The sequence below is a fragment of the Pseudophryne corroboree genome, chromosome 4 (assembly GCF_028390025.1).
Source record: "Pseudophryne corroboree isolate aPseCor3 chromosome 4, aPseCor3.hap2, whole genome shotgun sequence".
Lineage (NCBI taxonomy): Eukaryota > Metazoa > Chordata > Amphibia > Anura > Myobatrachidae > Pseudophryne > Pseudophryne corroboree.
In genome coordinates, this window is record NC_086447.1 from 848,832,179 (window position 1) to 848,856,987 (window position 24,809).

The following is a 24,809-nucleotide window of genomic DNA, read 5'->3' on the forward strand; positions in this document are numbered from 1 at the left end:
TTCTGTGACAAGCTGTTTGCTTTACATACACCTTCAAAGCCCTCACGACATCCAAAGACTTTGAAGTAGCAGAGGTGTCGGTAACAACCGGAACCACAATAGGTTGGTTGATGTGAAACACAGACACCACCTTAGGAAAAAATTGCTGACGAGTCCTGAGTTCAGCTCTATCCTCATGGAAAATTAAATAGGGGCTCTTGTAAGACAACGCTCCCAGTTCCGACACACGTCTTGCTGAAGCCAAGGCCAACAGTGTGACGGTCTTCCACGTAAGATATTTTACATCTACCTCATGTAACCGTTCAAACCAGTCGGATTGGAGGAACTGCAGCACCAAATTGAGATCCCAAGGTGCTGTGGGAGGCACAAATGGAGGTTGGATGTGCAGAACACCTTTCAAGAACGTTTGGACCTCAGGAAGAGAAGCCAATTATTTCTGAAAGAAAATGGACAAGGCCAAAATCTGGACTTTTATGGATCCCAAACGTAGGCCCACATAAAAACCCAACTGCAGAAAAAGCAGAAACATCCCAGATGAAATTCCACCGCAGAATATTTTCTGCTCTCACACCAAGAGATGTATTTTTTCCAAATAAAGTGGTAATGTTTAGACGTTACCCCGTTCCTGGGTTGGATCATAGTCGGGATGACCTTGTCAGGGATGCCTCTCATGGCTAGAATCAGCCGTTCAACTTCCATGCCATCAAACGTAGCCATGGCAAGTCTTGATAGACGAACGGGTCTTGTTGCAGAAGATCCTCGCGAAGAGGTAGAGGCCACGGATCTTCGAGGAGCATCTCCAGAAGGTCCGCATACCAGGCCCTGCTTGGCCAGTCCGGCGCAATGAGAATTGTTGAACCTTTTCCCTTTTTATTCTTTTCAGAATTCTTGGGATCAGAGGAAGTGGAGGAAACACGTACACCATCTGATAGACCCATGGAGTCGTCAGAATGTCCACTGCCACTGCCTGTGGGTCTCTCGACCTGGAACAATACCGCTTGAGCTTCTTGTTGAGACAAGAGGCCATCATGTTGATTTGCGGACATCCCCATCGACGTGTCAAGCACCTGAACACCTCCGGGTGAAGGCCCTACACCCCCGGTTGCAGGTCACGTCTGCAGAGGAAGTCTGCTTCCCAGTTGTCTAGTCCCGGAATGAAGACCGTCGACAATGCCGCAGCGTGTTTTTCTGCCCAGAGGAGAATTCCTGACACCTCTGGCATTGCTGCTCTGCTTTTCTTTCCGCCCTGTTGGTTTATGTACGTCACTGCCGTCACATTGTCCGTCTGGACCTGAATGGCCATATCTTGAAGAAGAAATGAGGCCTGCAGAAGGGCGTTGTATATAGCCCTGAGTTCCAGAATGTTGATTGGAAGGGTCACATCCTGACTTGACCCTCTTCCCCGAAACTGCACCCCTGGGTGACTGCTCCCCAACCTCTGAGGCTTGCGTCTGTGCAACAGTCAGCTCTTGATTAGGTGCAAAGTCTGTAGCCACCACAGAAGGGAGATTCTGGCCTTTGGCGACAGACGGATCCTCTGATGTATGTGAAGATGTGATCAGGACCATTTGTCCAACAGGTCGAGCTGGAAGGGTCTTGCGTGAAACCTTCCAAACTGAAGAGCCTCAGAAGAGGCCACCATTTTCCCCAGAAGGCGAATGCATAGATGCACTGATATACGGGTTGGCTTCAGGACATCCCGAACCATCGACTGGATTACCAATGCCTTTTCCACGGAAGAAAAACTTTCTGCGACTGTGTGTCCAGTATCATTCCCAGAAATGGGAGCCTCCGAGTTGGCTCTAAGTGGGATTTCGGAAGATTTAGAATCCACTCGTGATCCAGGAGTAGTTTGGTTGTGAGGCCAATGCTGTTCAACAACCTCTCCATGGATGGCGCCTTTATCAGAAGATCGTCCAGGTACGGAATTATGTTCACTCCCTGCTTGCGAAGGAGAAACATCATCTCTGCCATTACCTTGGTGAACACCCTCGGTGCCGTGGAGACACCAAAAGGCAGGGCCTGGAACTGGTAGTGACAGTGCTGTAGTGCAAAGCCTGGTGAAGCGGCCAGATTGGAATGTGACGGTACGCCTCCTTGATATCCAGAGACACTAGGAATTACGCCTCCTCCAGACCTGAGATCACCGCTCTCAGAGACTCCATCTTGAAGTATGGGTTCAACGATTTTAGATTCAAAATCTGCCTTACCGAACCGTCCGGATTCGGTACCACAAACAAGTTGGAATAATATCACTTGTTTTGCAGATGAGGTGGAACTGGAACAATGACCTGAGTTTGTACCAGTTTTTGAATGGCATCCTGTAAGGTTATACTTGCCGCTTGTGAAATTGGTAAGCCTGATTTGAAGAATCTGTGAGGTGGGAACTCCTGAAACTCCAGTCTGTAGCCCTGGGAAATAAGATCTATGACCCAGGGATCCTGGCATGATGTTGTCCAGATGTGACTGACATTTTTTAGTCGGGCTCCCACCTGCCAGTCTTCCAGGCATCACGGTCCACCGTCATGCTGAAGGCTTTGAGGAAGCAGAGCTGAAGCTCTGTTCCTGAGAACCGGCAGTTGCTGGTTTGCGTGGTTTACCTCTAGCGCCTCTGTTGGCTGTAGAATATCCTCTGGTTTGGCCCTTAAACTTGTCAGTCTGAAAGGACTGTAGAGTAAGTTCTGAGTAGGTCTTCCTGGCTGGGGGAGCTGCAGAAGAAAGATATGTGGACTTACCCACAGTAGATTTGGAGATCCATTTGTATAGTTCGTCTCCAAATAAGGCCTCTTCTGTGAAGGGTAGGCCTTCCACGCCTTTCCTGGAGTCGGCGTCCGCAGTCCACTGGCGTAACCATAAGCCCCTGCGTGCTGACACTGCCATAGCAGTGGTATGTGCATTAAGCAAACCTACTTCTTTTATGGCTTCCACCATATAGTTTGCAGAGTCCTGTATATGTTGCAGGAGTAACACAATCTCCCCACTAGATAAGGAATCCAACCCCTCAATTAGGTTACCTGACCATTTAGCAATGGCTTTAGTAATCCACGCACATGCTATAGTGTGTCTCTGGGCCACCCCAGCAGCCGTGTACAAGGATTTGAGTTTAGTCGCAATTTTACGAGCAGCCGTGTCTTTCAGGGAGGCTGCACCAGGGACAGGTAATACAATTTTTTCACTGATGCATCCACTATCGGTGGACTTTCCCATTTTTTCCTATCCTCAGGAGGAAAAGCAAAGGATGAGCGTAACCTCTTAGGGATTTGAAATGTCTTCAGGATTAACCCACGGTTCTTCAAACAGGGTATTCAATTCCTCTGACACAGAAAAAGTTACTTTTGTTTTACATTAAAATAAGATTCCTCCCACTCCTCTGCCACCTTATCAGGAATTTGCAGAACAACTCTGATAGCTTCTATAAGAGCCTCTATTCCCTGTGACAGAGCAGCATCACCCCCCCCCCCCCCCTCTGAGTCCACCTCCACCTCCTCCATGTCTGACCCCTCAGCATCAGACTGCAGGATATGGGCCAGAGATAGTTTTTTCGGACAAATGGCAGGGGACTGAGACGCTTGTTTGGGGACTGAGTCTCTATTTATAATCTCATCCATAGACTGTCGTAAGTATTGCGTCTCTTTCTCATGGCGGGACAATTTATTGGAGATATACTAAATACCTTATAAATAGGTTCAGAGCCGGTAATTAAATTCATTCAAAAATGTATTATTGATATCTGCTAAAATTAACATAAATAAATAATTAAATAATGTGGCATAATTAAAAACACCATATAAATTAATAATTTACTTGCTGGCCAGCAATATCTATTGGCAATAGTAAGAATAAAACTTCCCTCAGTGAGAGATCAGTGTACTTGGAAAGCTGGTCTGTTACACTGTCCGCGTTTAGAACTTTGTATCAGTCAGTGGCAGAAACTGTTGCACGCTAGAGAGTGTGGAGATATACGGCTGTGAGAAGCGTGTACAATGTGTCCAATTACCTCCTTTATTGATACAGCGGTGTGGTCCTGCCCCAAATGCCGAGCGTCCTCGGGTATGATTTATATGTCCACTGGGGTTGCCTTTTTCTTGTCACCAGCTGTAAAAAGATGATGTTCCACGGGAGGAGAGTACTGAATCTGACCCCTGAGGCTGACGCTTATTCCAGCAAGAGTGATTCAGCTGATGGCGGGTTGGACGGATGGCAAAGTCCAATGGCAGTCCCGCTATGCTAAGCCGTGCACCTCCATGTTTCCGAAAACACTGCTGCAGCTACAGGAAAGTGGGCGGAGACTGACACGTTTCGTCACGGAATCACGTGACTTTTTCAAAGTCACGTGACTTTGTTGTTTAACCATTGTTAAAATACAGGGGTGTATACAGCCCCTTGAGTGAAGTGAACGTGGGTTCAATTACTTTCTAAAGCAATAATCTGTTTAATATAGACACAGGCGCTTCATATATTTTTATTTTTTCAATTTATTGGAGATATTGGAAATCATTCCTTTAATGGAATCCAGCCACGCTGGTTCAGCCCCGCTAGCCTGAGAAGGTACACTACACTGAGTACATAGTAGTGAGCTCCCTGGGGAAGAGGAACACTCTGCCGTACATGAAACACACTCTTTGCCTGACATATTGTAAATGTGACAGCACACACACACACAGGAAAGGTTAAAAACACAATGAACCCACAAAGAGCCCTTCCAGGGAGACACAGAGATATTGGAGACAGCACACCGTGCCCTTATTGCTAATGCCAAGCTTAGCCAAGTCGCAGACTAAGTACCCAGATTGGGGACTTAGTACACTAATAATCGCTCCCCCCCTGCTATTACCCCCTGGTACCGCTGAGGTAATCTGGAGTCACACCGGAAGAACTGCGCGCCCCTGTCAGTCAGCGTCTGTGTCCACTGCAGAGGGAAAATGGCGCTGGTGAGCTGCTGGATCCGCTCATAGTGAAGCCCCGCCCCTTCAATGGGCCCTTTTTTATATACTGGCTGAGGTAATTTTGTGCTTAAAATGGAGACAGATCCGTTTTAAGGCTTTGATTGCCAGTCTAGGTACTGTGTACAGTGTACTGAGACGCAGTTGTGTACTGAGTCTGGAGACGCAATCCGCCCCAGTTAGAAGCCGTGCGTCTTCGTACCCTCATGCCGCCATAATGGCCGGTGATAAGGTCAATTATTATCTTAAAACATAAAGCTATACACTGCTACCGTGGAGCCGCTATGGCCGCTAGACTTATTACACACACTACGGACTAAGTACGCTATTTGCGTACTGAGTAATGTATTTGATACGCACTTAGCGTATCAGACGCCGTGCCGTGGGTACAACGTACACGCGGCACGTACGCACACTGATTGAAATACTGTAAACCTTATTAATGAAACAATGTAATGATATGCTTATACTTTAAACCTTAACAGCAAAGCACTGCAACGATGTTAATACCTTTAAACCTTAAGTAGCGCTGGTGATACAAAGTATCCGCAGTGCATACACCTTAACAATGCTTATACACTTTAAACAGGTTAAACTACTTTAAAAGCCCAGGCAGGAAAAGAGGAAACACAACACCATTTGTTTTGGTTACAACCACAGCAGCTCTAACACCGCCGTGGATTGATTCTAATAAAAGGTAAAACAATACAAGTCATACACTACAAACTAACAAGTAAATCTAAACAGAATAATGGAGAATAATGGCTACAGAGAATATACATACGTGAGAATGTTTCGCAGGCGCAACCTGAATTCAGTCCTCAGCTATCAGGGAGAAAGCCTTCAGAGTCTTGTGTGACCAAGCCTGCTGCAAGCTCTATTTATTCACTTCATCCAAAACAATACAATGGTCACTGTAATCCCTTTGTTCATTGGACACAGGGATATGGCTCTACATTACAGCAAAGGTCATAGGTGGATTTGAAAAGGTGGGCTGTGTCTTTCCCCAACTGCTCTAGTGGGTGGTATCCTCTGGATTCCCCCCCTTCGCATACACAATACACAGTAAACACAGTCAATGTTCATATTCTACTTTTGCACATAACTATACGCAGGAACATGCAATCTTCTCCTAACTAACACCGGAATGTTACTCTCAAAATACCCTACAGCTGGATACTAGACATCACCTTTCAACCTTTATCTGACCCTTCCTATCATGCAAAGAGGAATCTCTCTGTCCAGGAACTGTTTAAACTAATCATACTCGCTGACATGGTCTAGGGGAATATTAACTACAAAATGCACTATTTGGGTGAAATCTGCTATGATCGAGTCGCACGCTACACGCTCACAAACTCCGCCGTAAATACACATCTCATGCGCACGAGACGCTAGAGCGTCCCCTACGCAACTTGCGGGTATTTGTACGCACGGGGAACCAGATGCCCGAGCAGCGTGCATGTGCATTAGGGGTTAGTACAAAAAGATATGCATCATGATATTTTTCGACTTTGACACCGGCGACCCACTAACCGGGACGCCATCTTAGTACTCACCACTCTTCTTTCTTCTGGCTCTGTTAGGGGTGGCGGCGTGCTGCGGCAATGTACGCTCGCCGTGGTGGGGCCTGCAAATAGTTCCGTCAGGAGCTAGTGTCCTGTCAGCGGGGAATGGGACCATTAACCCTTTAAGAGGGTGGGACGTTTACCCCCCCCCCAAGTCCCACGAAGTAGGCAGGCTTGTGCCATCCAGTCCTGCCTGAAAATAACAAACAGAAAAATAAATGCAGAAAACTCTTCAGGAGCTTCCATAAGCGTGCCCGGCTCCTCTGGGCACATTTTCTAAACTGAGTCTGGTAGGAGGGGCACAGACGGAGGAGCCAGCCCACACTTTCAAATTCTTAAAGTGCCCATGGCTCCTAGTGGACCCCCCATGGTACTAAATGGATCCCCAGTATCCTCTAGGACGTAAGAGAAAAAATGTGAAAAACTCATGTCGACCTGCTTACTGTCGACCAATAGTAGTCAACTTAGACAGTGTCGACCTACTTACTGTCGACCTAAAGACCGGATCCCCCTATTTCCTAAGGGACAACCCTAAATCGTATATTTTTCAGACACCCTGGCCTGCATTGATTGACGGCCCCGGCTCCATAAAAGTGCAGTTGGGGCCATCAATCAGCCAGTCAAGTAGCAGAGAGTCATGTTTGTCTTTGATCTTGGAAGCTGGAATATCGCCTACATAAACTGGCTCCGGCAGAAACGCTGAAGGCAATTAGATTCTGCCCCTTTGTTTTCCCCTGTGTTTACTGGATGGACGCCAACATATACTGTAACTGTATATGGTTCACAATTAAAAGTGATGATTTTACAATCTATCGCTATAGATACAGCACAAGGCATAAACTATGCTTAGTTTCACTTGACTGGGATAAATACAGTGTTAAATTAGACTTAAAAGAAAGGGTTTATTAAATCCATAACACAGAGACATAAAAGATCTGAACATCTGGTTTAAATCCCAACGTATAATCACTTTCTAGTGGTAAATTGTAAACAGATCTACTCTAGAACACCACTGGTATCATTCCCACCAACATCTCACTAGTTATATATTTACATAGATATTAATTTTAATGAAATAAATTTCTCAGGTGTAAGCTATACGCGTGTTTGAGATTGCGGGTAATTAGACCCAGCTCTTTTCACAAACAAAATTATTCTATAGAGCGTATTATTGTAGCTCACAAAATTGGGAGCAACAAAATCTGGGGGGGGGGGGGGGGTGAAGAGAACACAGGGGTCCTCTAACAACTTTTCCTCATGCTTCCAAACTGACTTTCCTTAGCAATCTCTGTCACCAGTACATTGATTAATCCCTTGGCTAAGGGAGTTGTTAAAGATATTCAGTTCCTCACAGCTTATGGCAGCAACAGTATGTTTCTGAGACTTTGGGCGTCATTCCGAGTTGATCGCTCGCTGCTGTTTTTCGCAGCAAACAGGTTACTACTGCGCATGCGTATGCACCGCAATGCGCAGGAGCGTCGTACGGGTACAAAGCGGATCGATGCTGGGCGATGGATTTAACGAAGAATCCATTCGCACAGCCGATCGCAAGGAGACTGACAGGAAGAGGGCGTTTATGGGTGGCAACTGATCATTTTCAGGGAGTGTTTGGAAAAACACAGGCGTGTCCAAGTGTTTGCTGGGCGGGTGTCTGACGTCAATTCCGGGACCAAAAAGACTGAAGTGATCGCAGCGGCTGAGTAAGTCCAGAGCTACTCAGAAACTGCACAAAACTTTTTCGTCCCGCTCGGCTGCACACGCGTTCGCACACTTGCAAAGCGAAAATACATTCCCCTGTGGGCGGCGACTGTGCGTTTGCACGGCTGCTAAAAGTAGCCAGCGAGCGAACAACTCGGAATGACCTCCCAAGTTCTATTCAAGTACAAATTATTCCAATAATATACCGGAACCAGCATAATTTTTATGAAGCACCATAATCTCTTTAAGTGTGACCACTTGGTACAGTACAATTTTGTATAAAAAATATATGGGCCCTCATTCCGAGTTGTTCGCTCGGTAAAAATCTTCGCATCGCAGCGATTTTCCGCTTAATGCGCATGCGCAATGTCCGCACTGCGACTGCGCCAAGTAAATTTGCTATGCAGTTAGGATTTTTACTCACGGCTTTTTCTTCGTTCTGGCGATCGTAATGTGATTGACAGGAAATGGGTGTTACTGGGCGGAAACAGGCCGTTTTATGGGCGTGTGGGGAAAAACGCTACCGTTTCCGGAAAAAACGCAGGAGTGGCTGGAGAAACGGGGGAGTGTCTGGGCGAACGCTGGGTGTGTTTGTGACGTCAAACCTGGAACGACAAGCACTGAACTGATCGCAGATGCCGAGTAAGTCTGGAGCTACTCAGAAACTGCTACGAGGTGTGTAATCGCAATATTGCGAATACATCGTTCGCAATTTTAAGAAGCTAAGATTCACTCCCAGTAGGCGGCGGCTTAGCATGAGCAAATCTGCTAAAATTCACTTGCAAGCGAACAACTCGGAATGAGGGCCATGGGGTAATGCGGCTGCACTGCAAAATACAGTATGTGTATATTAGAAGTCACCAAGGAGTTTAGTGACCATATAAACCATAAGGCTATAGGCTGAGTGCTGACTTCTGATATCTGTAAACATTGGTTAGGTTAGGGCATATTGGCCCAAATGTATTAAGCCTTAAAATGTGATAAAGTAAAAAGTGATACAGGTGCTGGTTGGTTGGTACGTTATCACTCTCCGCTTTATCACTTTTTAAGACTTAATACATCTGAGCCATTATTCCTTATAGCACACACATTTTTTAAATGAAGACTGAAGTGATGACATCATCACTCACTGAGTTTATATATAAATTAACATCTGTTGTGTATTATAAGATGCTAAAGGATTCTACGGGGTTTGTCCACACTGCGAATCAGTTTGGCAACAGCCGCTCTTTATGGCTATCAACTTTGCACAAATATTTGGGCTCAAATCGGACAGTGAGGGGTATGAGATAGGGTGCCGTTGCCGGCATTGAAACGCCACAGCAACCCACAACCGTTGCATTTAATTGATTTGAACCCTCTCTGGCTTTCCAGGCCTGCATGAATACCCAGGGGTGCAGAGAGAAGAGTAGCGGGTACTAATTACCCTGGTCCAGGCTTGCTGGAGAAGTCCAATAGGGGCCCGGACCAGCTTTTGGGGAGAATGAATGCTACCCTACGCATCACTCACTTCTCTATACACTTACCCTCCAACATTTTACACATAAAAATCGGTACAGATTAGGAAAGGGGGCGTGGTCACATGTAAATGGCACGTGATCACGCCCCTTTTCCTATACTTTCAATGGAAAAATGGAGAATCAAAAATCGGTACAGACCACAGAAAAAAGGTACTGTACCTGCCAAAAAGGTACAGTTGGAGGGTATGCATATAACTGTCTCAATGGTCCTGTAAATACCTCTGGCTTAATGTTTTCCAATTATTCGGCCTTATCTCTTGTATCTTATTTGTGAGAGAATGGTTGAGCTGTAGCTTATTTACCCCCCTGCTCCCACAAACTGAGTAATTTGGAAATTATAATGCTAAAAACTTAGAAAAAAAACCCCCGTTGTGTGAGGTTGCACTGAACAGCTTACTCACCTAAAATTGTGGATTGATCGGCCCCTTTTGTTAATCTGTCGCAGTGGAGGGGCGTCATTAAAAAAATCGAAGTACATCAAGCAGAATTTAGACAGTACATTCCTTATATTATTGGTTCATGCAGTTTAATGGTTGTAAGGATCAGCGAAAACTCCTAGTTCCTTTACTTCTAATTAGTAATATAAATTCTGTGACTCACTGCAGCTGCATAATAACATTATAACAAGGAGAGAGAATAAAGGTCGTACACACGATGCAATATTTTAAACGCAATATAATTTGTAATATCGCCCAGTGTGTACGCTACGAACGATGAACAATGCATGCTCCCGTGCATCATTATTGGACACCTCCGTCGCCTGTACCAATATCTCCTACCCTCCTGGGAGACCGATATAGTGTGCGTGACGTCACTGAACGATAGTGTTTGCAATATCGTTCAGTGTGCACACACTATGGGGGTCATTCTGAGATGATCGTAGCTGTGCTAAATTTAGCACAGCTACGATCATTCACACTGACAGGCGGGGGGACGCCCAGCACAGGGCTATCCCGCCCCGCATGTCAGTGCCGCCCCCCCCCCCCCCCCCCGCAGAAGTGCAAAGGCATCGCACAGCGGCGATGCCTTTGCACTTCAAGAGTAGCTCCCGACCAGCGCAGCTTTAGCGTGCTGGCCGGGAGCTACTCATCGCTCCCCGGCTCGCAGCGGCTGCGTGTGACGTCACACAGCCGCTGCGGCCCGCCCCCATTCGGTCCGGCCACGCCTGCGTTGGCCGGACCGCGCCCACGAAACGGCAGAAATACGCCACCGTGCCAATAATTCCGCGACCGCCTCTGCCTGTCAATCAGGCAGAGGCGATCGTAGTGGCCCGAAGGCCTTCGGCTGTCTGGCATGCGCCGGTGCACTGCAGTGCCGGTGCATGCGCAGTTCTGACCCGATCGCACCGCTGCGATAAACTGCAGCGTGCGATTGGGTCAGAATGACCCCCTATATCGACCTCCCGTGAGGTTAGGAGAAACTCTAGGCAATATCGATTGCGGGCCATTTTCGCCTGTTTTGAAGGCATTATCGCCAATGCATTTTCACCTTTTTTTTTTTTTAAGTGAAAAGGCACTGGCGAAAAATGCCTCAACATCGGCGAAAACGAGAGCAGGTGCAAAAACATCCGCCAATCCACATTTTTCGTTGCTGCCTAATGTTTCGCCTAGGCGAAAATCCAGCCCTGTTATTGCATAGGGCGAATCCCCATTCGCCCTAAAAATAACGAAAAGCTATATTTTTTCACCTAGGCGAAAAAAACGGAGCTAATTGCACACCCCTCATAATAGTGTGTACGCACCTTTACAGTAGAAGTGAGGACATGCCTAAAGTGAGGAATTAAGGAATTGCCCGAAATGGGCAATTTAAGACAGAATGGACCGATTTTACTCACTGGAATACACTGATAGCGTGAAAAATATTTTATACTGTACAATAAAGGGGAAAACCAGACATACATGGTGGATACAATAGTGGATACATAGGTCAGTATTACTATTGAAGCAGAACTCCAATTGATGCCGTAAGGTAACCCAACTCTTACCTGCTTGTACTTAGTGCTTGCAGTACTCACGAAAGCAATAGGCTTATTCAGAAACCTGACATTGTTCTCAATGAACTTAATGTTGATTGGATGAGGCATATTATTGCGGTTTGGTGTTCTTGGGTGTTGCGGAGGTTTATCATAGATCATGGATGGGCCAGGGAGGCCTTGTTTATTTTCATACAAGCTGGCTTTAACTGCGTTTTCTTTATACAAACTGTATGGATCTGACCTGCCCACAGGAAAAGAAATGTGATATATGTTTAGTATCCCCCATAGCATACATCTAGGAGTGAGTCTTTGTAGGCCCTCAAGAACCAGCTCAGTGATAAAAAATGACTTTGGTTACTTTGCATGAATTATCATTTCATGTATTTCTATTGAGGAAGTTAAATCCCTGGTCACTGCTGATCTGTGTTGAGTTTGTATGTTCCCCTTGGGGTGCACCGGTTTCCTCCCACACTCCAAAAAACATAATGATAGGTTAATTGGCTTCTGATATATAAAACAAATAAACCTTGTATGTTTGTGTATCCATGTGATAGGGAATATAGATTGTAAGCTCCATTTGGGGCAGGGACTTACATTAATGAACAAATACATGTATTATTCTGTTTCTTTTATGGTTCTATGTCTGAGATGTAGTCCAAAAACGAGTATTAATGGACTGTAAAAGTAACCACGAGGCTGAAGTTAGCTTCTTATTCGGCCAGCCAGATCCATAAGTAGACTTTATAGTGCCCTGTGCCAGAGAGAGAATTGGCGCGCTTTACCCCCATTTTTCCAATAAGGACATAAGGCACATGCCTTGTGGGAAAGGGGCATGACTAGATTGGTCCCAGAGAAAGCCCACATTTTATATATATATTATAATATATAACAAAATATATTATATTATATAATACATACACATTTATAGACCACTGCAAGAGAATGGATTTGGACACAAATCCTCTTTATACCACATTCATACACTCACTTAACTTGAGAGCTCGTTTAAAAAAAAAATTCAATATACTGCCATACCCAGGATTCAAACTTATAACCTGTTGAATTCTAATCAACCACCCTACTCATTGAGCTATTTGATACTACATAAAAACTATGAACACTACATGAAGCTACTGGTACTTTGTAAAAAAAAAAAAAAAATCAACATTGTAATTGAGCAGATCTATATAGTGTGCAGCCACACATCCAATCTCTTGCAGCCACACACTACATAGATCTGCTCAGCCGCAATGCTGATAATTTTTTCACACAGTACAATGTAAGCTTCAAATAGATACAATTCTGTAGCTTAGAAATGACCTACCTTTCTATGCAAGGGCAGATAACTCAATGGGGGAGATTAAAATGTTTGAAAAGTCGGTTGGGTGTCTGTTTTTTCCTGTCTATTAGATAGGAAAAAACAGACACCCAACTGACTTTTCAAACATTTGAATCTCCCCCAATGAATAGTCTGCCTGCAGTGCCACAGGCTATGGGTTCGAATCCCGGGTATGTTAAGCATCTTGAAATGTAATAAATGACAGTGTGACTGAATAACAAAGAAATGTCTAGTTGAGATCCTGAATGTTGCATAGGTATTAGCGACAGAAGGGATCAGGGTAGGAGGCAGGGGCGGTCAGGAGATGCTGGACTTCAAAAAGGGGGGAAGCGGCCCCCTACCCTGCAGCGCTATGTGCGGTGCCCCTTCCGCACACACCTAGTTATGGCCCTGCGGCCAGCTTCTTATTCACTGAATAAGAAATGAATAAGAAGCTGGCCGAGTAAGAAGCTAACTTCAGCCTCGTAAAGTAACCTACATAACTGACCTGCTAAATTCATAACGCTTTCAGATCGCAATCCCAGGTCCTACCCGGGAATTGGTAACAGGTCCCTGGGGAAGAGGACGGAGCCAGCATCGGGGGCGGGTGCGGAGGTGGCGGTGTGAGATGACATAATCTCCTTGTCGCCTCTCCCTTTGCATTGACACGGGTAACCTGTTCACAGTGTGCCTGACCTGGTAATTACCCGGGAATAACCCTTCTTATAACCTGGGTTGAATTACCGGGTCAGGCTACCCGGGATTTCTGGTGTGACCCTTTCACACCGCATTGCGACCCGCGTCGACGCGGCAATATACCGGGTTATTTGTGCGGCGTGAAAGGGGTATTAGCGATGTGACTACCAGGGGATGGCTGTAGCCATGTACTAGTGCGCTACCTGTGGCTGCCATTATAATGTATTAGGTGCCCTGTGCTAGGATACTCTCATGCACTGCAGCCTCACCAGTTATAGATACTGCATTTCTGTCTACAGAAAGGCAATCCGCCAATAATAAATGAACCCTATACCATATGCTTACAGGTTATCTTATGACTTACTGTAGGACATTATATAGAGTACAAAGCTTCTTCCTATAACAATGCAGCATGATATTTCTACCTTACCCCCTTCCAAAGAACATTGATTTAATTTGTCCCATATATCTGTGCTATGCCCCACAGTACCCTGATCGCCGTGAATGGCTTGTAGAGGGGGACACTGGGCTCCTGGCAGTAGGACTTACGAGAAGAGAGGCGGTCTCTTCCGCTGTATCCGTAACACGTCTATGGTGGGAAACATTGCGCTGCACCCGCAGCAGCCGGGGACCGGGATCCACTGACTACCAGTCCCGGGGACAGTGACTCCCATACACGGAGGCTGGCAGGCTGAGCAGTGACTGATACAATGTTGCAGGTTGGCTTGGTCGTTGCTAGGCAACTGATTAGCACGCAGCCAACCTTTATGAGAAGTTGTCGGACACTGAGGTTTGGGAGGCACACCACTGACTGTATATACAGCATTCACTGCACTCACTGTACTGGCTGCACTCACTGTATACAGCACTGGCTGCACTCACTGTAAGTATACAGCACTGGCTGCACTCACTGTATACAGCACTGGCTGCACTCACTGTAAGTATACAGCACTGGCTGCACTCACTGTATACAGCACTGGCTGCACTCTATACAGCACTGGCTGCACTCACTGTATACAGCACTGGCTGCACTCTATACAGCACTGGCTGCACTCGCTGTATACAGCACTGACTGCACTCACTGTATACAGCACTGGCTGCACTCACTGTAAGTATACAGCACTGACTGCACTCACTGTATACAGCACTGGCTGCACTCACTGTATACAGCACTGGCTGCACTCACTGTATACAGCACTGGCTGCACTCACTGTAAGTATACAGCACTGACTGCACTCAATGTAAGTATACAGCACTGGCTGCACTCACTGTATACCTCACTGGCTGCACTCACTGTATACAGCACTGGCTGCACTCACTGTAAGTATACAGCACTGGCTGCACTCACTGTATACAGCACTGGCTGCACTCACTGTATACAGCACTGGCTGCACTCTATACAGCACTGGCTGCACTCACTGTATACAGCACTGGCTGCACTCGCTGTATACAGCACTGACTGCACTCGCTGTATACAGCACTGGCTGCACTCACTGTAAGTATACAGCACTGACTGCACTCACTGTATACAGCACTGGCTGCACTCACTGTATACAGCACTGGCTGCACTCACTGTAAGTATACAGCACTGACTGCACTCACTGTATACAGCACTGGCTGCACTCACTGTAAGTATACAGCACTGGCTGCACTCACTGTATACAGCACTGGCTGCACTCACTGTATACAGCACTGACTGCACTCACTGTATACAGCACTGGCTGCACTCACTGTAAGTATACAGCACTGACTGCACTCACTGTATACAGCACTGGCTGCACTCACTGTATACAGCACTGGCTGCACTCACTGGGGTATATTTACTAACATTCGTAATTCTCCCGATTTGGTGGGAGAATAATCACGAATGACATCGAAAGTGTAAAACTGCAACTTTTTGAATTTATTACAACTAATTTACTAAGCTGCCGTATTCTGCATTTTCGGGTTTTCCGATGTCGATGTCATTCGTTTTTTTAGGCAGTGTTTTACGGGAGTGACTTGTAAAACACTGCCGACTTTAATACAATGAATCTCGGCCGGATCTGAGAGATCCGTGCTGGGCTTCATTGTGCACTTTGTTTAAAAAAAAAAAAAAGTTTAAATGTTAAAAAAAAATTGCGTGGGGTCCCCCCTCCTAAGGCAAACCAGCCTCGGGCTCTTTGAGCCGATCCTGGTTGCAGAAATATGGGAAAAAAATGGACAGGGGTTCCCCCATATTTAAGCAACCAGCATCGGGCTCTGCGCCTGGTCCTGGTTCCAAAAATACGGGGGACAAAAAGCGTAGGGGTCCCCCGTATTTTTAAAACCAGCACCGGGCTCCACTAGCTGGACAGATAATGCCACAGCCGGGGGTCACTTTTATACCGTGCCCTGCGGCCGTGGCATCAAATATCCAACTAGTCACCACTGGCCGGGGTACCCTGGGGGAGTGGGGACCCCTTCAATCAAGGGCCCCCCCCCCCCAGCCACCCAAGGGCCAGGGGTGAAGCCCGAGGCTGTCCCCCACATCCAATGGGCTGCGGATGGGGGGCTGATAGCCTTTTTGTCAAAGTGTAAGATATTGTTTTTAGTAGCAGTACTACAAGGCCCAGCAATCCTCCCCCGCATGCTGGTACTTGGAGAACCACAAGTACCAGCATGCGGCGGAAAAACGGGCCCGCTGGTACCTGTAGTACTACTACTAAAAAAATACCCAAAAAAAGACAATACACACACACCTTGAAAGTAAAGTTTTATTACATCCATCCACACAAACATACATACATACTTACCTTATGTTCACACGAGGGTCGGTCCTCTTCTCCAGTAGAATCCATGGGGTACCTGTTGAATAAATTATACTCACCAGATCCAGGGTACCAGGCTCCTCGGATAATCCTTTTGTAATCCACGTACTTGATTAAAAAAATAAAACGGAGACCCGAGCCACGCACTGAAAGGGGACCCATGTTTTCACATGGGTCCCCTTTCCCCGAATGCCAGAAACCCACTCTGACTGATGTCTAAGTGGGTTTCTTCAGCCAATCAGGGAGCGCCACGTTGTAGCACCCTCCTGATCGGCTGTGTGCTCCTGTACTGTCTGACAGGCGGCACACGGCAGTGTTACAATGTAGCGCCTATGTGCTCCATTGTAACCAATGGTGGGAACTTTGTGGTCAGCGGTGAGGTCACTTTCGGTCAACCGCGGTAACACTGCCGTGTGCCGCCTGTCAGACAGTACAGGAGCACACAGCCGATCAGGAGGGTGCTACAACGTGGCGCTCCCTGATTGGCTGAAGAAACCCACTTAGACATCAGTCAGAGTGGGTTTCTGGCATTCGGGGAAAGGGGACCCATGTGAAAACATGGGTCCCCTTTCAGTGCGTGGCTCGGGTATCCGTTTTATTTTTTTAATCAAGTACGTGGATTACAAAAGGATTATCCGAGGAGCCTGGTACCCTGGATCTGGTGAGTATAATTTATTCAACAGGTACCCCATGGATTCTACTGGAGAAGAGGACCGACCCTCGTGTGAACATAAGGTAAGTATGTATGTATGTTTGTGTGGATGGACGTAATAAAACTTTACTTTCAAGGTGTGTGTGTGTATTGTCTTTTTTTGGGTATTTTTTTAGTAGTAGTACTACAGGTACCAGCGGGCCCGTTTTTCCGCCGCATGTTGGTACTTGTGGTTCTCCAAGTACCAGCATGTGGGGGAGGCTTGCTGGGCCTTGTAGTACTGCTACTAAAAACAATATCTTACACTTTGACAAAAAGGCTATCAGCCCCCCATCCGCAGCCCATTGGATGGGGGGGACAGCCTCGGGCTTCACCCCTGGCCCTTGGGTGGCTGGGGGGGGGACCCCTTGATTAAAGGGGTCCCCACTCCCCCAGGGTACCCCGGCCAGGGGTGACTAGTTGGATATTTGATGCCACGGCCGCAGGGCACGGTATAAAAGTGACCCCCGGCTGTGGCATTATCTGTCCAGCTAGTGGAGCCCGGTGCTGGTTTTAAAAATACGGGGGACCCCTACGCTTTTTGTCCCCCGTATTTTTGGAACCAGGACCAGGCGCAGAGCCCGATGCTGGTTGCTTAAATATGGGGGAACCCCTGTCCATTTTTTTCCCATATTTCTGCAACCAGGATCGGCTCAAAGAGCCCGAGGCTGGTTATGCTTAGGAGGGGGGACCCCACGCAATTTTTTTTCAAAAAATTAACACTTTCCCACCCCTTCCCACTGATATACATGCACGGATCTCATGGATCCGTGCATGCCTATCCAATCACGGCTCAAAAAAGCAGGTCTGTTTTTTTTTAGCACTTTTTTACGAGTTGTATTTTTTCACGGCAGTGTTTTGTTTTTTTTTGCTTTGCACTTCTTAGTAAATGACCGAGATTCATACTTAAACAGCCGCGTTTTGACCGATGGTGTATTCATTCGTATTTTTATTCTTGGACTTGCAAAAAAATACGAATGGCCTCATCACTGCCGTGATTTCTGCTTAGTAAATTCCCGAGATGCCACTTTGAAGAAAAAACGGCATCTCGGTCAAAATCGGGACCTTAGTAAATATACCCCACTGTATACAGCACTGGCTGCACTCACTGTAAGTATACAGCACTGGCTGCACTCACTGTAAGTATACAGCACTGGCTGCACTCACTGTATACAGCACTGGCTGCACTCACTGTAAGTATACAGCACTGACTGCACTCACTGTAAGTATACAGCACTGGCTGCACTCACTGTATACAGCACTGGCTGCACTCTATACAGCACAGGCTGCACTCACTGTATACAGAACTTGCTGCACTCTATACAGCACTGGCTGCACTCGCTGTATACAGCACTGGCTACGCTCACTGTATACTGCGCTGACTGCACTCACCGTATACTGCGCTGGCTGCACTCACTGTATACAGCGCTGGCTGCACTCACTGTATACAGCACTGGCTGCACTCGCTGTATACAGCAGTGGCTGCGCTCACTGTATACAGCACTGGCTACGCTCACTGTATACAGCACTGACCACTAACTGTATACAGCACTGACTGCACTCACTGTATACAGCACTGGCTGCACTCGCTGTATACAGCAGTGGCTGCGCTCAATGTATACAGCACTGGCTACGCTCACTGTATACAGCACTGACTGCACTCACTGTATACAGCACTGACTGCACTCACTGTATACAGCACTGGCTGCACTCACTGTATACAGCACTGGCTGCACTCACTGTATACAGCACTGGCTGCACTCACTGTATACAGCACTGGCTGCACTCACTGTAAGTATACAGCACTGACTGCACTCACTGTATACAGCACTGGCTGCACTCTATACAGCACTGGCTACGCTCACTGTATACTGCGCTGGCTGCACTCACCGTATACAGCACTGGCTGCACTCACTGTATACAGCACTGGCTGCACTCGCTGTATACAGCACTGGCTACGCTCACTGTATACAGCACTGACTGCACTCACTGTATACAGCACTGTCTGCACTCACTGTATACAGCACTGGCTGCATTCGCTGTATACAGCAGTGGCTGCGCTCACTGTATACAGCACTGGCTACGCTCACTGTATACAGCACTGACTGCACTCACTGTATACAGCACTGACTGCACTCACTGTATACAGCACTGACTTCACTCACTGTATACAGCACTGGCTGCACTCACTGTATACAGCACTGGCTGCACTCTATACAGCACTGGCTGCACTCACTGTATACAGAACTTGCTGCACTCTATACAGCACTGGCTGCACTCGCTGTATACAGCACTAGCTACCCTCACTGTATACTGCGCTGACTGCACTCACCGTATACTGCGCTGGCTGCACTCACTGTATACAGCACTGGCTGCACTCACTGTATACAGCAGTGGCTGCGCTCACTGTATACAGCACTGGCTACGCTCACTGTATACAGCACTGACTGCACTAACTGTATACAGCACTGACTGCACTCACTGTATACAGCACTGGCTGCACTCGCTGTATACAGCAGTGGCTGCGCTCACTGTATACAGCACTGGTTACGCTCACTGTATACAGCACTGACTGCACTCACTGTATACAGCACTGACTGCACTCACTGTATACAGCACTGACTTCACTCACTGTATACAGCACTGACTGCACTCACTGTATACAGCACTGGCTGCACTCTATACAGCACTGGCTGCACTCACTGTATACAGCACTGGCTGCACTCTATACAGCACTGGCTGTACTCACTGTATACAGCACTGGCTACGCTCACTGTATACTGCGCTGACTGCACTCACTGTATACTGCGCTGGCTGCACTCACTGTATACAGCACTGACTTCACTCACTATACATACTGACTGCACTCACTGTATACAGCATTAGCTGTGACAGCACTGAGGGATAGATGTATTAAGCCTGGAGAAGTGATAAAGCAGTGATAAGTGCAAGGTGATAACGCACCAGCCAATCAGCTCCTAACTGTAAATGTACATATTGGAGCTGATTGGCTGGTGCATTATCACCTTGTACTTATCACTGTTTTATCACTTCTCCAGGCTTAATACATCTGCCCCTCTGTTGTACCCCTTTTCCACCTGCTAGCACGGGTCGCAGCCGGGAGCCTGACACGGCTGCGACCCGTGCTAGAGCCCCCTTCTACACTGATCGCACCAACCCGGCATATTGCCGGGTTGGTGACGCTGTTGCTGACGCGGTAGGGGCAGCGCTGGGAGATCACATGATCTCCCAGCGCCGCTCTTCCATACACTGTGAATGGGATTCGCATCGACACGGCTCCCGTTTACACTACACAGCTCACCGCGTTGAACGCGTGTTCAACCCGGCAAGCTACCCGGGTAGGATTCCCGGATCACTTGATCCGGGAATTTGCAGGGGGGGCGTTTCCACTAGAAAAAAAACACAGATAAATGCGCGCCCCCGCTACCCCCCCCACCCCCCATTTAACCGTGTTTTTAGAGCTAGTGGAAAAGGGTAATCACTGTTTACAGCACTGATTATAAACAGCACTGCCATTGCATACAGCACTGGCAACACAGACTGTATACAGCACTGCCAGCACAGTCTGTATACAGCACTGGCAGCACTGAATGACTATGGACCTTATTCAGTAAGAAATTAAAAATTTGCAATTCGCAATTTGGATGATTATCGAAATAACTAGGCATGCGTTATCGAAATAACTGGGTTCCACCACCTATAATGTTCGGGGGAACTAGTTCCACCTCCTCCATTGCCCTGCACAGTAATTCCAACAGAAAATCCTGTTCCATCACCTACGTCAATAGATGATGCAGGTAGCGCTAGTGTAAAGGGGGGTACACACGGAGAGATCCATGTTTAAAATCTAAGCAATCTGACTAGATTGCTTAGATTTTAAGCACGGATCTGTTGTGTGTGTATGTCCCCAGCGATAGCAATGTGCAACCCCGCGCATCGCTATCGCCGAAGCTAGATTGAGCCTGCATGCAGGCTCAATCTAGCGAGTCGCTCACTTCACCGCTGTGCGAAGTGAGCGGCCCCCTGTCCCCCCCCCCCCCTCGCTCAGCACACATCAGTGTTAAGATCGCTCAACACACATCTCTCCCATCAGTACTGGCCTTTACTGACGAGCTGCAGCCACCTTCCCCTTCCTCAGGTCCTGGTGGCTCCATGGCCCTCCTCCATCTACAGCCCACCCCTCCTGGTACTCACACACGCTGTGCCTGTTGGACAGCAGTCATCCCCTCCTTAGGTACCATCGGCTTCCTTTTCCGGAACGGCGTATGTGATGTCACCGCAGTTGAAGTGAAGAAGAGCCATAAAAACGGAGCAGGCTCTGTGCATCCTGAAGACAAGATAAGAGGGTGCTGAAGGGACAAGAGAGGTGGGGAAGCTGCTGGAGTGACAGAGGCAGAGATGTGTACTGTATAATGGGCACTAGTGTGGGTATTAAGGGGGTGCCAAAAACACTAGCACTAGCCCAGGGCCGGATTAAGGCCCACATGGGGCCTGGAGCTGAAAATATTCAAGGGCCTATTGTGAGAAATGGGGGAGGTGTGATTAGTGCTATATGGGTGTGACCAGAGCCTTGTGGGCATGTACAACCCTACACTATCAGCTCCAATGTCTCCCTAAATATTTAGAAATATTAAAAAAAAAGCATAATTTTTTGAGAAAAATAGAAAGGCAATCTTAATTGTTATGATTTATGACTGACCTTGTGACCAGCAGATGGCTAGTGATCATGCTGCCATGATGATGGGCCTATTTTTATGTGGGGGCCTGGAGCTGGAGCTCCATCCGCCCAATGTTGATCTGGCCCTGCCTGGTTCCACTCAATGTGAGGTGAGGGGAGGAGGGGGGGGGGGGGGGGTGGAGGTGCAGCAATCCTTGCTGAATAGGCTCCTATAAACAGTATATAGCTCTGACAGCACTGACTGTATACAGCAGAGGCGTCACCGGGTATGGTGACACCCGGTGCGCACCCCTTATCTCCTGCCACGATCCCCCAGAGCCAGTCTCCGTCCGCTGTCAGCTCCTCTTCTGTGACAGGAGCCAGGTGCTGTAGGAGACTTTCTCACTGCAGCACCTGGTTCCTGTCAGTGCGGAGGAGCTGACATTTGGTGTCACCCTCCTCCAGGCGTCACACCCGGGTGCGGGCCGCACCCCCCGCACCCGCCTTGTGACGCCACTGGTATACAGCAATGGTGGAACTAATTGCATACAGCAATGGCAACACAGACTGTATACATCACTGGTGGCACTACGTAATTGCATACAGCACTGGCAATACAGATTGTATACAGCACTAGCAGCACTGAATGGCTGTATACAGTATATATATCTTGCAGCAGTGACTTTACATGCAGTGGGGGTAGTATATGGTCTGGTGCTGGGGAAGGGGGTTGGTGTGTAGCATACCCTCCACCTGTACCTTTTTGGCAGGTACAGTATCTTTTTTTTTTATGGTCTGTACCGATTTTTGGCTCTCAAAACTTCCACTGAAAGTATAGGAAAAGGGGCGTGGCCATGTCCCCTTTACCGTGGCCATGCCCCCTTTTCGAGTTTGTACCGATTTCCGTGTGTAAAATGTTGAAGGGTATGGTGCGTTATCCATCACTCTCTCTCATTCTTCTTGCTCCTTTTTTCTCCTCTCTTTCTCCCACTTTCCTTTAATCCCTTCTCCTTAATCTTACCATGCCCCCCCCCCCCCTCTTTCTCTCCCTCAGTGTCCCCTCTTTGGACCTTATTCAGGTTTGTTCGCAAAACAAAAAAGCAAGCATTTGGGAAAAACCATGTGCACTGCAGGAGAGGCAGAATACAGTCCCTAGCTAAAGTATTCACCCCCGTTAGCTTTTCACATATTTTGTTACATTACAACCTGTAATTTCATTTTTTTTATCTGAATTTTATGTGATGCATCTGCACAAAATACTCTAAATTGGTGAAGTGAAATGAGAAAGATTTATATAAAAAAATATTTTTTATAAATAAAAATCTTACAATTGGCATGTGCATATGTATTCACCCCCTTTGCTATGAAGACCCTCAAAAGTTCTGGTGCAACCAATTACCTTCAGAAGTCACATAATTAGTGAAATGAAGTCCACCTGTGTGCACTCTAAGGGGGAGATTCAAATGTTTGAAAAGTTGGTTGGGTGTCTGTTTTTTCCTGTCTATTAGGAAAAAACAGACTCCCAACTAACTTTTATAACATTTGAATCTCCCCCAATGTGTCACATGATATGTCGGTATAAACACACCTTTTCTGAAAGGCCCCAGAGGCTGCAACACCACTAAGCAAGAGGCATCACACCATGAAGATCAAGGAACTCTCCCAAACAAGTCAGGGACAAAGTTGTTGAGACGTACAAGTCAGGGTTGGGTTATAAAAAAATATCCAAATCTTTGATGATCCCCCGGAGCACCATCAAATCCATAATCTTCAAATGGATAGAACATGGTACCACAACAAACCTGTCAAGAGAGGGCCGGCCACCAAAACTCACAGACCGGGCAAGGAGGGCATTAATCAGAGAGGCAGCACAGAGACCAAAGGTAACCCTGAAGGAGCTGCAGAGTTCCACAGCAGAGACTGGTGTATCTGCGCATGTGGCCACAATAAGCCGTACACTCCATAGAGATGGGCTTTATGGAAGAGTGGCCAGAAAAAAAGCCATTCCTTAGTGTTAAAACAAGAAGGCACGTTTTGAGTTTGCCAAAAGGCATGTGGACGACTCCCCAAATGTATGGAGGAAGGTGTTCTGGTCAGATGAGACTAAAATTTGACTTTTTGGCCACCAAGGAAAACGCTATGTCTGGTGCACTGCAAACCCAACACATCCCATCACCCCAAGAACACCATCCCCACAGTGAAACATGGTGGTGGCAGCATCATGCTGTGGGAATGTTTTTCAGCAGCAGGGATTGGGAAACTGTTTCGAGTTGAGGGAAAGATGGATGTTGCTAAATACAGGGATATTCTTGAGCAAAACCTGTTTCAGTCTGCTTGTGATTTGAGACTGGCCCAAAGCATACTGCTAAAACAACACTCGAGTGGTTTAAGGGGAAACATTTAAATGTGTTGGAATGGCCTAGTCAAAACCCAGATCTCAATCCAATTGAGAATCTGTGGTCAGACTTGAAGATTGCTGTTCACAAGCGGAAACCATCCAACTTGAAGGAGCTGGAGCAGTTTTGCCTTGAGGAATGAGCAAAAATCCCAGTGGCAAGATGTGGCAATCTCATAGAGACTTATCCAAAGCGACTTGCAGCTGTAATTGCCGCAAAAGGTGGCTATACAAAGTACTGTCTTTAGGGGGGTGAATGCATGCTGAAGTTTTCTGTTGTTTTGTCCTATTTGTTGTTTGCTTCACAATAAAAAAACCAAACATCTTCAAAGTTGTAGGCATGTTCTGCGAATGAAACAATGCAAACCTTCAAACAATCCATTGTACTTCCATGTTGTGATTCAACAAAACATGAAAAATGCAAAGGGGGGTGAATACTTTAGCAAGGCACTGTATAACATGTGCAGAGAGAGCTGGATTTGGGTGGGGTGTATTCAAACTGAAATCTAAATTGCAGTGTAAAAATAAAGCAGCCAGT

General features: G+C 47.0%; 1 protein-coding gene across 2 annotated transcripts in view; it reads right to left on the bottom strand.

Moving 5' to 3' along the window:
• Positions 1 to 14,443, bottom strand: part of C4H2orf73 (chromosome 4 C2orf73 homolog) — a 44,880-nt gene extending 30,437 nt beyond the window's left edge. For both annotated transcript variants that reach the window (XM_063918647.1, XM_063918646.1), the window contains exons 1-2: positions 14,268 to 14,443; positions 11,714 to 11,945 (exon numbers count right to left, since the gene is read on the bottom strand). In XM_063918647.1, the coding sequence (XP_063774717.1) occupies positions 11,714 to 11,945; positions 14,268 to 14,392 (357 nt within the window). In that variant the 5' untranslated portion in view covers positions 14,393 to 14,443. The remainder of the gene's footprint in view (positions 1 to 11,713; positions 11,946 to 14,267) is intronic.
• Positions 14,444 to 24,809: the final 10,366 nt, after the last annotated feature.